Raw genomic sequence first — 12,776 nt, 5'->3', positions numbered from 1 at the left:
AAGTCTCTAAATTTACTTGAAGGTAAACTACGCACAAACACCACACTTGCTGTGCATGCAAGTGGGGGGAATTCAGGAGGCCGAACGCTGGGGAAGCGTCCGCTTAAAAATAGAGAGTATCCGGCGAGTATCCGTGATTCCGGATCCTCATGGATACAGCACAGGGTAGGGTGATCCCATTACTGGTATTTTCAGGTTCCAGCGCCAGTACCAGCACCAGCACCAGCACCAGCACCAGCAACAGAGGCTTCAAGTGTAACGAAATGGGATGACAGCCGGGTTGTCAAGTATACTTGTTCTCACCCAATTGCCTCTGCTCTTCGATCAATGCATCACTGCAATGACATCAAAAGATCTCCTGACGATCAACATGTCATTATGTCAGCATCTGACTCCTGGTTTCCGCCTTGTTCCTTTCGTAGGAACCCTGCCAGCTGTTGTCTCGTCATACAGGCAGCATCTTGGTAATGAGATGACCCTTGTATATAGTGTCTGGCCAGAAGTACGTAAACATCAAGAATTGAGAGATAGGTAGTAGTGCAGTGAGGCCTGGTGGATAGAAAGATCATAAAGTGAGAAGGTTGGTTGGTTTGTTTGGTTCTTGTAGTGATCTGGTGCTCGTGTCAAGTACATCTTCGTAGCACTACGCAAGAAATCTACATCCAGCATTCGATGGGGGAAAAGAGCTGATGAAAGTAGTCTGTTCACCAATCATGGCCTGATTGACGTCAAACATGACATCACGAGAATTCCAAGGAAAATGAAAAGATGGTGCCCGAGATTTGCTATCATCATGGAGGAGGAAGGGGGGGAAGGGGAGCAGGAGCAGGAGGAGAGAAAAGAGCAGGAGAAGGAGAAGGAGGAGGAGCAGGGAATTCTTCCAATAGCTCATCGGAACAGGATTGAAGTCGTCAACTGATCTACGTAGCGCATATCTGACGCTGTTCGGACATATTAAAAAACAGGATCGTGAGTACAACCCTGTTGGGCTCAGAAGGCGAAGAATCAGCTTGGATCAGCCTCCTTCACCTGCTCCCTCCACCTCTGCCCCTTGGTCGTGTAAGGCCATTTCTGGATCCCCAACCTCCGGCACACGTACTTCATTGTAGATTTCCCGATCCCCTGGGGCAGCGATCAGTGTCGGAACAAACACAACAAGTCAGGGCAAGCACACACAATCGATGAGGCTGCTTGTTCCATGCTCAGGTGGAAATGTCTTGAAAGCACCTCCCTGTCTATCTTCACTCTGACGCACCTCTTCCTTGACAGCTTTCTCGAGTTCACCTCCACATACTCAGCCCTGCCCTCCTCCGGCTGGATATATGTCGACCCCTCCTGCCCATCTTCACTAGTCGTGGAGGACCCTTCAAGCTGCCACCCAAAGGCTGCCAAAGAAGGGCCCTCTCCCTCCTCAGAGTCCATCTCAGCTCTGTTTCTGTCCTCGTTCGCTGGACTCCAAGGCATGGAAGGGATCTGAATTGCCCATGACTCATTCATCCCGTCGTCTTCGTTCCACCCTCCCAGCATTGCGCTTGTTTCTGTCTCGAAAGGCTCCCGGATACTTTTGCTGCTGTCAACACCTCCAGACATCTGAGCGTTTTCCGGGGTCTCACGAGGGGCCGACCAAGCACATGTCCATGTAGAGAGAAGCGAGAGCATCGAATGCCGGTGTGGATGTCTTGTACCCTACCAACATCTTCATGCTCCAACACCTCAGCTGTAGCTTGATGTCTACGATGAAAAAGTCCTTGCCGCGTCTTTGATCTCTGCCATCATAATCAGATCTCAGATGACCTCAACAGGGGACTAAAGCTTTCACATGCTTGCTGTCACTTGCATTAACAAAGTTGGTGAACGATCAACCTACACTGATTGCTGCTCTAGGAAATGACTCTTATGTGCGCTGTAGGTGAAAGTATGACAGGAGCACTGGGGCATATCAAGGGCTGTGAAACAATCGTGTTGTTTCCTTCACTCCCCCCAACCCTCCGATACAACTTGGTATGCTAGGCGGCGGGCCAAAGTATTTCAAGTATATCTGGGCGGAAGGTGCAGTGTGAGGGCGGAGTGTCCGTGATACGACTCATGGGACCTGCTGACGGATCTACGGCGAGCTGACGGCTTACGCCTGCGTGGGGATCGTCTGTCACGCAGCCTTTAAAATGACTTGTAAGATTAAACCGGGTCAGCAAGCCCGCCTCTGGTTGTCACAACGTGCCAGTCATGCTGATGCGGGCTTCAAGCACTGGGGCGGACTTGCTTTCCTCTGACCCCCTTCGGGTGCCTGATGAACTGAGGCGAGCTTGTGTAGGGGGGGACGGCCTCCTTGTACGAAAAAAACTCTTTTCAAATTCGTGAGCCCGCCGACAGTCTGGCGGGATGCGACAAACGCAACACTTCAAGTAGACTTGTAATGTGGTATCTCGAAGATGAGTCTCGAAAACTGGAAATGATCTTTTTCGCATGAACAGGGGACCCCCGGATGACAAAGCCGTCGACCCCCGAAATCTCTCTCCGTGATTGGCTCCTTCGCCTTCCCTTCAAAAGCCTTCGATCCCACACAGCACGCACAGCACGCACAGCACGCATCCCAATACTTGATTGTGCTCCTGAACTGGTTATTCCAAATCGAGCATCAAAGATTGAAAGAAAGGGAACATATCGAAAAGAGGAAATAGCAGGCAACGATGAACAGCTACCATTTCGATGCTGTGTATCAGAATGAGGTTGCAAACATGCATGATTTTCTCGAAAGCGAGGACAAGGGTGCGCTTTGGACATTTTCTCTGCCCATAGATCCGACAAACCTGATCACAAACGAGTTCGAAAGCGATTACAAACAATGTGCACATGTACAATGTGAAACAGGACACGAACCGCCCCTCCCTGAGGCGACGATCAGAAATCAGCAAGAAGATAATGCAGCTGCAAGAGCGAGGGATCTGCAAGAAACAAGCGTGATTGTCAATTCCAGAAAGGTTTCCAGGGTGAAGTGCGTGAAGATTCGGCTAACTAGAGCCATGATATCCCAGCACTTCCACCTCAGTATGGAAGACGCAGCTACTGCCATTGTAAGTTATTTCATGCTGTTTGTCTATATTCAAGAATGTCGCTCACTTCAATATCCAGGGAATCGGTCGATCTACGATGAAGTACGTGTGTAGGAAACTTGGAGTTAACCGCTGGCCGTTTACCAACAAGGGGAAAACAAAGTGCTACTCTATAGGGATCGAAGCTTCCTCTCCAGGCTCGTCATAACTCCGCAAGTTGATTCTTATGGATCTAGATTCCATTGAAATCTGTATCTTACCCTGATAAACTTCAGAAGAGGCATTACACTTGAAAAACATTTCTTCTTGAATCATACGATCCATGCGTTCATATTGCACCGAGCCAAATAGAGTCTCTCGTTGCGCAGACACTTTAAAATCGTCATGAGCTCGCTCTGAATATCTGCAAGCTTTCCATCCAAACGTGATAGCAGAACAAGTGTGATTCTATCACCGGATTATCATCCCTCTATGAAAATGCATTGACATGTTGCAGTATCAACTACAGAAGGGTTCGTATCCGGCGACCCTAACTTTAAAGATTAAGAGGCTGTAGGTTTGAAATAGATCGCTTTCGACAAGATCTCCGACATATCCATTTTACAATTTGTCCGAAAATACATTTAGAGTGGCATCCGTGTTACGAAAAAAAAGTCAGTTCCATGACTGGGTAACGTGACTTCCGAAAATGAGAAAAAAAGATGAGGGAGGTGCTGTTAAAACTGTGCTCAAGTAGACGATACTGTATCCCTCCCTCTCCCCCAACGCCTTCACCACCACCTCCTCTTCATCGCCATCACAATCAGCAGCAGCAACATCGTCTTCACAAACATCATTAAATCATCCAGCAAATCTTACTTCATCCGCTTTCTATCCCCCCACTACCTTCGCTTATCTTGAACTGATCCCTCCCTGGGTTTGCGAGGAATATTGTAACATTTCCCTCCTGGTTTGTCCATACTCCATCGCTTCCCGGGCTCTTGCGCAAGCTTCTCCGTCCTATCTCCCTCCCTGTATCACTATCTTGCCCTCATCGGTCTGCATTCCTTGCTCTCTCCCACACTCAGGTGCGCAACATTTCGAGCTTGGTGTTCCTCCACCCCCAAGTTGGAGCAAGCGGCTTACGTCCTACGACTTTCCGGGCACTGCGGTCAAGATCTGAGCATGACGAGCCAAGACGACGGAGGAGAATGGTTTGACACGGAGTCATGGGTGGTTCCTGATAACCTCAGCAACATCCTCTTGCGAGAGGCTGCCAAGGAAGAACGTGCGAGCTCATCCACCGCTCGAGGAGGTTTCAAGGAGGAAGCCGTCGGCTCCGTCAGCCAGGGGCTCAACCTGGCAAGTGTTACCATGGCCAGCCTTGAGCCCTTCTTCGCCCTTCCTCTGGGAGAGGCAGCACAAAGGATGGTGAGTGCGATGTCGAGAGGGAGGAGGCAGGAGCTGACCTTGCCTTGTCCTCGGCAGGGGGTGGGGAGGTCCACGTTGAAGGTAGCATGTAGGAGGCTCGGGCTGCAGCGATGGCCGTACACACATCAAGGGCAGCGGAGGAGGGCGAGGAAGGTAAGAGCTCTGTGGTGCGCGTCCTTTGTGATCGTGGGGTCAGGGGTTCGCGAGGCAACAGCACGGGCGGCACGGGATGTCTGGAGTACAGGAGGAGCTTCAGGTCAGAGGGGAGGAGCAGAAGGCATCCTGCCATCCCTGCTACGGCCTCGTGCTGCAAGCAAGCCAGGCGCCCAGCTCAGGTCCCTGGGCTCAGGCACCGAGCCATGGCGGCGACTGGACGGGTAGTAGACATGGGGATAACAGTAGCCAACTTCCAGCTGGGCTCGTGCTGACAAGTCAGCCCATCGTTGGAAGTTTTGTGGTATCTTGTAGTGGGATCGCTGACCTAGTTGAGCTCTCGACCTTGTGATTGTGATAATAAACATCGCGTACGTGAACATGCCGTTACATGCTTGAGACGCTTGCAAGGTTGGAAAGAGGGAAAGGGGGAGGGAGATCAGACATTGGGAGAAAATAGGAGGGCTAGAGCGAGCGGAGGAAAACGAAAGTAGGGAGACCAGGGGATAGGAGGAGAGGTCGACAGAGAAGAAGCCTCTGCAGCTGAAACGCTAGAACACCCGAATGGGAGGTTGGGGGCAAGGGCAGAAGAGATTCAGGAGCAGGAGAAGGAGCAGAACTAAGGACAGGAGAAAAAGCAGTGGAAGAGTCAAGGGCAGCAGGGACGAATTCAAGGGCAGAAGCAGAGGGGAGCAGGAGCAGGAGAAGGAGAAGGAGAAGGAGAAGGAAGCAGGAGCAGGAGGAGGAGAAGGAGCAAGAGAAGGAGCAAGAGAAGGAGAAGGAGAAGGAGAAGGAGCAGGAAGCAGGAAGCAGGAAGCAGGAAGCAGGAAGCAGGAAGCAGGAAGCAGGAGGAGGAGCAGGAGGAGGAGCAGCTAAAGAAACTTCAAGGATTAAGAGGGGAAGAGGCTGAAGCTTGTGCGGTCCATTGAAGAATCCGGAATGTTTTACAAAATTTGAAGGGGGACGCAAAGAAAACTGCAAGGCAGCCGCCGCTGCCCGTCCTGTCGCTCCTCCTTCACGCGTTGTTGAGCGACGAGCCTCCTTGCCAGAGGCCGTGGATGGCGAAGACGAGGAAGAGCAGGCCTCCTGATATCGCTACTGTCCTCTCTGAGATCCTACAAGGGCGTTAGGATGCTGCTGCCCTGCTGAGAGAGCCGGGCCGCTAACCTTGCTGCAAGCATCCTGCCTCCCATCACTGCTAGCGCCGTGCACGCGGCATGCCCCACGATGCCTGACAAGAGTTTGAGGAAGGGGAGAGGGGAAGGGGAAAGAGAGAGTGGGGAGGCGGATAGAGAAGAAAGGAGGAGAGTGCAGGAACGAGAGAGGGGAGGGAGACAGGGGAGGGAGACAGGAAGAGGGATGGCAAGGAAAAGAGGGGCAACAAGGGAAGGAGCGGAGGAGTCAAAACTCTCTTCACCTCCGACTGTCACTCCGATCGGATCCTTCTGCGCGGCCTGAGAAAGCGAAGTCAAGCAGAGCACGAGAACGAGGAAGAGGAGGAGGAGGAGGAGGAGCAGCAGCAGCAGCAGCAGCAGGCTTACCAACGCTATGGTCGCGATCTGCGATCGATCTCCCCACTCGGCAAGGAACGTCAAGGTGAACGCTGCAGGGAGAGCTGATCAGGAGGGAAGGAACGATCCAGCAATATGCTACCTTGCCAGAGGACGCCGTTGCTGAGCGTCCCCGCTACCAACCCATTCTCTGGAGGAGCAAGAGACAAAGACGGGGAGACGACGACGACGAGGAGGAGGAGCAGGAGGAGCAGGAGGAGCAGGAGCAGGAGGAGCAGGAGCAGGAGGAGCAGGAGGGAAATAGGAAGGAGAAAGGGGAGAGTCATCGGTTAGTTCCCGGGTTTACATCAGAGAGGGTGAGGCACCTGATTCAAGATCTGTGTTCTTCTTCTTATCCGTCTTGTTCAGCTCCGCCTCGACCTGGGGATGGAGATGAGAAGAGGAGGGCAGAAGAACAGCAAGCGGACAGCAGGATGCTCCTGGAAGCAGGGGAGGAGCAGAAGGGAGTTGAGGACACCAGGACCAGGACCAGGACCAGGACATGCACCAGGACCAGGACCAGGACCAGGACCAGGACCAGGACCAGGACCAGGACAAGGAGCAGGAGGAGTAGGCACGGGCTTTATCTTTACCTCCTCGAGCTCTTCGCTGGGCCCAGACGTCTGCATGTCTTTGGCGTCTGGCAGACTGTCAGAGGCCCCCGTCCCTCCTCCTCCCTTCACCTTTGAGCAGCTTCGCCCCGAAGAAGATGAAGAGGCAGACGGAGGCGTAGTGGGTGTACATCCTCGGGATAAGGTTGGGGAGAGCGAAGCCAGCAGCAGCAGAAAGCACCGTCATGACCCAGAGAGCTGCGGGCAACGGCAATCATGGAAGGACAGAGCAGGGTGATACAAGTGAGGGGAGGGAGAGATGAGAAGGGAGGGAAAGGAGTGAGGAAGAGATGAAGAGGGAGGGGAAGGAAAGGAGTGACGGAGAGATGGGAGGGGAAGGAGTGAGGCGGGGGACGCATCGAACCTCCAAGGGCTCCGGCAAGGACCGTGCTACGGGGGTTCTTCATCGCGAGCACGGCAGCGATGAAGAACGTCTTGTCTCCGAGCTCGGAGACGATGATCATCATGAGGGAGGAGAAGAAGGCGTCGACCTGGAGGGTGGAGTAGCCATGGAACGCCCTCATTTCGTCGTACACCTGCTCAAACTCCTTGTTCCTCTTGGCCTTGGCCGCCAGAACAAGCACGTCGTCAAAGTTGCGAGCCTTTGCCGCCTCGATGATCTTGTGCTGGATCTCGTTCATCTTCAGGTCAGGCTCGCTGTCCTGCACATCCTTCTTCATCTCCAGCGGCACTGCAGCGTTGGAGGAGACGACAACTGCGATCAGCCCAACCACGAACACCAGCATCACCGACGCCGTGCTCATACTGATAGCGGACAACTTGGAGCCGTGGATCCTCAGGCGCGGCTGCTCCTGCTGTTTCGCGTGCTCCTTCGTTGGCTTGACCGTCCTGTCCCTCAGCTCTGTCCTGGTAGTTCCCATCCTACCTCCTTACGCTCCTCCGCAGCACAGGTGTGACCGAGCCCAGCAGTGCGACGGTATTCCTTTCTCCTCTCAGCACAGGTGAATGATATCACAGCAGCTGAAGTGGTACGGCTCTAGAGGAAGGTCAGGAGGAGGAGGAGGAGGAGGAGGAGAACGGCGTTGTCGACGGAGGTCAAGCACTGAAACAAAAGAAATCAAACGCGGTCGAACAAGAAGCATGAAGAAGAGGAAGAGGTGGTGGTGCGCGATCACGATGTATTTGACTGCTGTATTCTGCTGCTGCAACATACTGCTTGCTACCTTCGAGCAATCCGACACCAACAAAACGCCATTACAAGTGTCTGCCCCTTAGTCTGACGTGTTATCGGAGCTCGATAGCGCTACGTTTGATCATCCTCATTACAATCGCATCAAGGTTATGTTCTACATGATACGTTTCAATGTCCTGTACATCTCTGACTTCCATCCCTGCCTCCACCCTACAATCTCCTACTCACATCTACCACAACGCTCATAAACGCGCCATGGAAGTACCAAGGTGCAGTCACATGCTTCGGCAGCTCCATCGGACATTGATAAGCAAGAAACAATGGTCTCGGAGCATTCTAACGTTCAGTATTTCCCAACTCCACCTCACTCTGCATCGGTATGCTCTCTGCTTCTCCCATCCCCATTTCTCACGTGTAGCTCTCGCAAATTCGTCACAACCCACGACAAGACCTTGATCGCCATCCCTAGCATCAGCTGTCCACCCTTCTCGTCAGCTCTTCAACCCTCTTGCTTTCCTGCATCATCGACCTCTCAGCTCTGCCATGCTTGCCTCCCCCCCCTCCTCTCTACTCCCTCCTCCCCCTCCATGTCATCCTCCATGGCGTCGGGGAAGGAGCGGCCGTGTGCCTGCACGAAGGTGGGTAGGGTGGTAGAGCGATAGGTAAGTCTAGGGGTAGGGGGTGATGGGGGTTGTGGTTAAATAGGGGGTACTGTAAAGAAGAAGTCATGGGTTAAGGTGGGGTAGGGGTTAAATATGGGAGACAGGGGTCCTCCGCAGCTGATGGTTGATGGGATTTGTGAATGTCCATGAGTACCCCAACTTTTTCATCAAATTGGGGGGTACTGCGATACCACCGGTACTATTTATATACAGCCAACCCAGGGGTGGGGTCAGTGTCGTCTGTTTCATAAAGAGTTGGAGCCATCAAAAGAGTAGGGGTAGGGGTAGGAGGACGAGGGGGTAGGGTAGGGATGAGGAGATTTGAGGCAGGGTAATCAAAGTCTATTATAAATGAAACTTGGTGGGGGGGTACTTTGATGAGTAAAGGGAGGGGTGTTTGTATGTCGATAGGTGGGTAGGGGTAGATAATTCATGGGGTAGGGGGGTCTATGATACATGAAAAGGGTCGCCAAAAGTAAAATCAATTCGGAAGTTCGAGGGTGCGATGGGGTGGGGTAGGAGGATCTTCAAAACTTCTCCCACATGGGTAGGGTACTTTTACAACAGCCCGCCCCAGAGGGCTCCCCGGCAGGCCCGGCGCCCGGCCGCGCGGCGGCGCGCCGCGTGCTTTGGGGCCCCGGCCCGCGGGCCGGGCCCGGGGCCGGCGGGGGCCTGAGTTAAAGCGACCGTGCCGCGGCCCAGCGCGGCCGGCCGGGCCGTGTCCGACACCCGGCAGTGGCACTGGCACAGTAATGAGTTGAACATGAATCAGAACGAGCCACAGTGCACCACGGTTGAATCTTTCCGCGGCGCATCATTGTCACGGTGAAGGCTCAGTTACTCCGAACCGTTGAAACTCCGAAAATTGCCCGGGTTGGCGGCGAAGTTAACCGTCTTAAAGCCTCACGAGTCAGTGAACTTGCTGGCAAGTTGCCAGATGTGATCCGCCGAGTACCCGGTAGGCCAATCCGACTGACTCTGAGAGGCCGGGCTAGTACGGTCAGGCGGCCTCGGAGAGCGTGCCGGGCCAGCCGCCGAGTCGGCACCCGGTGACCCGCCGCAGGCTCCGCCGACTCCCGGGTCCCGGCGCGGCGGCCGCGGCGGCTGCACCGTGACTGCAGCTCGTCGGACGGTCGGACTCAGCCTCCTCCGGGCCGCCTGGCAGCCGCTGGCCCCGGGCCCGGCGAGTCACTGCGGCGGCCGGCCGGGCGGCCCGCCCGGCTCCTGAGCGCGCCGGGCCGATCGGACCCGGCGTCCGACTGTCGCACTCAGCAGTACCCGTGACCGGGTCGGCAGCTGAGGCACCGGGTCACTGAGCCTCAGCTGGCCGGCACGGTCAGGCCCGGGCAGCCGCGGCCGCCGCATTCAATGATGTCTTGCCGCCAGGAGTGCGGCGCCCGGCCCCGCGGCGGGGCGATCCGATGGTGACGCGGCCGCTGTGACTCGGAAGACTCGGGAACTTCAAGCGGCGATCATGTGACTACCAAACTTGCCTCATACTTGAAACCCGGGCAATCATTGCCAGTTGGGCCTCACTGACAGGCTGGCAGCCACTGTGACTCACAGGCTGAGCCTGGCAGTAGGCTGCTCACTGTCAGGCGGCCCGCGGCCGGGACGGCCCGCCGGGCGCGGCCCCGCAGCGCCGGTACTGATTCCATCATTGTCAAAAACGGCATGTGACATGCTGACTGAGTCCAGGATTAGTAACCGTCTGGCTGCCGAGTGAAGGTATCACTGGCCTGAGTTTACTAAGTTAGTAATCCGGCCCAGCCGGGCCGATCGGCGGCGGCCCGCGGCGCCAATGGGTCCGATCGGTGTAAAAATTGCCACGAACAACAAGTCTGCCTCAGGTGCAACAAGTCTGCCTCAGGCGGGCCCAACAACAAGTCTGCCTCAGGCGGGCCCAGCCGGGCCGATCGGCGGCGGCCCGCGGCGCCGGTCCGATCGGTGTAAAAATTGCCACGAACAACAAGTCTGCCTCAGGTGCTTGTAGCAAATTCTTGTTAGCAGGATATAAAGGCGAAATGCTGACTAGGTAAGAAGGAGAGGAGGAGAATGAAGAGGAGCGGGGCTGATGAGAACAATGAGAAGGAGTACCCGCAGGAAGATAGGAGAGAGAGCGATGAAGTGGATCGAGGGCTTGAACAGAACCGAGGGCGCCAAGATCTAGTATTGTTGGCGGAGAGAAGGAGCGCAAAGATTATGTGGAGCAGAATGGAGGGGGGGAGGATTGAGAGAGAAGTGGAGATTTGCTTCGTTTGTTCATCATGCTTTCAAGCCAGCCACTTCCTGCTCTCCTCCTTGATCTTCTTGTGTCTGAGATTGCGAGACCAACAGCGAGGGCGCATGCATGGTGGTGTATGCTCTGCAGAAAACTGAGAATGGTATTTCTTCTATCCCAGGTTTTCTCCTGGACGCGCACCTGCGTTGTCTTGCCTCCTCCTCCTTACCGTCACGCCCACCAGCCGTGCATTCTCGGGTGAGACATCAACTTGTTTCAGCGCTCAGGCGAAGCTTGTGTGGTGACCAGGGTATTGATGTATCAGGTGCTGCGGTGAACAGATTCCTTCTGCCACAGTCAAGAGGTGGGGACTGGTTGTGCCTTGAACGATTTGTGAGAGAGAGCAGGGACTTCTCTGACGTCTGCGAGCGTTCTTCGAGGCTCGTTTCCCAGGTTGATGAGTTGAGGAGAACGTCGTGGTCCCTGACGTCTGTTTGTTGATGGCAGGAGTTTGATCTTGCGCAAGCAGGTGCGTCTCAATCCCTTGGCGTGTTGATGGCTGCATGATGTGCCAGTAATGCTGCTGCTGCTATGATGATGATGATGATGATGATGATGATGATGATGATGATGATGATGATGATGATGATGATGATGCCGTGTTGTTGATGATGCCGTGTTGTTGATGATGCCGTGTTGTTGATGATGGAGATGATGATGATGGAGATTGATGTGATGATGATTGATTGATTGATTGATTGATGTACATGTTGCGGTTCTGCTCGCACACCTCTGACTTAATGTGCCAACTCAGTCTGCTTCGGACTCTGTTACAGGAGCAAAGGTTGGTGATGGAAAATTCTGAGTGAAAGCGATTGAGCCGCGAATTTACAGTTTGAAGAGAATGACAAAGAAAAGAACCCCCAAGGCCGTCCAGGACACTCAGTGAAGGTTGTTCGAATATGATGATATGATTTGTTTTCGATGACAATGATAAGAATAATGTGATGATGTAGATGTCGATGTAGATGTAGTTAATCACGATGATGATGATGATGATTATGGTTATTGTTATGATGATGATGATGGTCATGATGATGATGATGATGATGATGATGATGATGATGATGATGATGATGATGATGGAGATAATTATGATGTTTCTTTCAGGGTACTGTGGTTGAGAACGTGGATCCGGAAACAGCAAGGAAGCGTGAAGCTATTCGCACTCATCAGGTCTGAGAGCTGAGAGCTGGTCGTACATGTCAAGGACAACGGAGGTGGAGGATGAAGAGGAGGAACAAGAGAGGCATGAGAGTATCGAGAACAAATTCCTGTCAGAACAAACAGCAACGTCGGCCATGTGTTGAGGGGGAAGATATCATCAACAAAGAAATCAACAAAGAAGGACAGCTAGTCGGCTAGTCAGCTAGTTTCTACCCATTATCTCGATCTCACATCCCACAAGGACCGTTGGTTTGGTTTGATTCGATGTGATTTGCCAGGAATCTTGCCCGAGGCCGACATGGGCTGAGGAGATCAGAACGATCATGGAGCAGGCAATCTCTTCCTCCTCTTCCCCTCCTCCTCCTCCTCGTCTCCTCCTCCTCCTCCTCCTCCTCCTTCTCCTTCTCCTTCTCCTCCTCCTCCTCCTCCTCCTCCTCCTCCTTCTCCTCCTTCTCCTCCTCCCCTCCCCTCCTCGTCTCCTCCTCGTCTCCTCCTCCTCCTCCTTCTCGTTATCATAATCTCCACCATCATCATCTCCAACCCCTCCCCCATTCTTTCCCATTTCTTCATTCTCATCCTCTTCCTCCTGCTTCTTCCCTTGGTTCTCTTCTCCTCCTCACCCCCCTCCTTCAACTCTTCGTTTTCCGTTCTGATGTATTGCTGAGCAGAAGGAAGGATTCGCAGTCCTCTCAACTCAATCCAAGAAGTTCGATGGTGCTCTCCTGCTCCTGCTCCCCCA

At 53.8% G+C, this 12,776-nt stretch overlaps 4 protein-coding genes across 4 annotated transcripts in view; 3 read left to right on the top strand and 1 right to left on the bottom strand.

Moving 5' to 3' along the window:
* Positions 1 to 4,214: 4,214 nt before the first annotated feature.
* On the top strand, positions 4,215 to 4,888 carry GUITHDRAFT_110751 (hypothetical protein; the record flags this gene model as incomplete). The annotated part of the gene is made up of 4 exons (XM_005830260.1): positions 4,215 to 4,460; positions 4,518 to 4,613; positions 4,657 to 4,716; positions 4,775 to 4,888. The coding sequence occupies 4 exons, from the start codon at positions 4,215 to 4,217 to the stop codon at positions 4,886 to 4,888; spliced, it is 516 nt and encodes a 171-aa protein (XP_005830317.1).
* A 740-nt stretch (positions 4,889 to 5,628) lies between these two features.
* On the bottom strand, positions 5,629 to 7,298 carry GUITHDRAFT_73189 (hypothetical protein; the record flags this gene model as incomplete). Its single annotated transcript, XM_005830259.1, has 9 exons — positions 5,629 to 5,728; positions 5,781 to 5,844; positions 6,031 to 6,067; positions 6,155 to 6,216; positions 6,249 to 6,286; positions 6,471 to 6,544; positions 6,757 to 6,803; positions 6,847 to 6,972; positions 7,139 to 7,298. 9 exons carry the CDS (start codon positions 7,296 to 7,298, stop codon positions 5,629 to 5,631), a joined length of 708 nt encoding a protein of 235 aa, XP_005830316.1.
* A 3,439-nt stretch (positions 7,299 to 10,737) lies between these two features.
* GUITHDRAFT_153324 (hypothetical protein) lies at positions 10,738 to 12,007 on the top strand. The gene is made up of 7 exons (XM_005830258.1): positions 10,738 to 11,068; positions 11,136 to 11,174; positions 11,218 to 11,263; positions 11,318 to 11,339; positions 11,625 to 11,654; positions 11,705 to 11,761; positions 11,981 to 12,007. The coding sequence occupies exons 1-6, from the start codon at positions 10,857 to 10,859 to the stop codon at positions 11,707 to 11,709; spliced, it is 354 nt and encodes a 117-aa protein (XP_005830315.1). The 5' UTR covers positions 10,738 to 10,856; the 3' UTR covers positions 11,710 to 11,761; positions 11,981 to 12,007.
* Positions 12,008 to 12,748: 741 nt separating this feature from the next.
* GUITHDRAFT_110749 (hypothetical protein) overlaps positions 12,749 to 12,776 on the top strand; it is a gene marked incomplete at both ends in the record, with an annotated part of 837 nt that continues 809 nt past the window's right edge. The window contains one exon of the mRNA XM_005830257.1: positions 12,749 to 12,751. Coding sequence (XP_005830314.1) covers positions 12,749 to 12,751 — 3 coding nt within the window. The remainder of the gene's footprint in view (positions 12,752 to 12,776) is intronic.

This window comes from Guillardia theta (assembly GCF_000315625.1).
Source record: "Guillardia theta CCMP2712 unplaced genomic scaffold GUITHscaffold_47, whole genome shotgun sequence".
NCBI lineage: Eukaryota > Cryptophyceae > Pyrenomonadales > Geminigeraceae > Guillardia > Guillardia theta.
The sequence above is the reverse complement of the archived record's forward strand: the minus strand, read 5'-3'. Positions and strand labels throughout refer to the sequence as shown.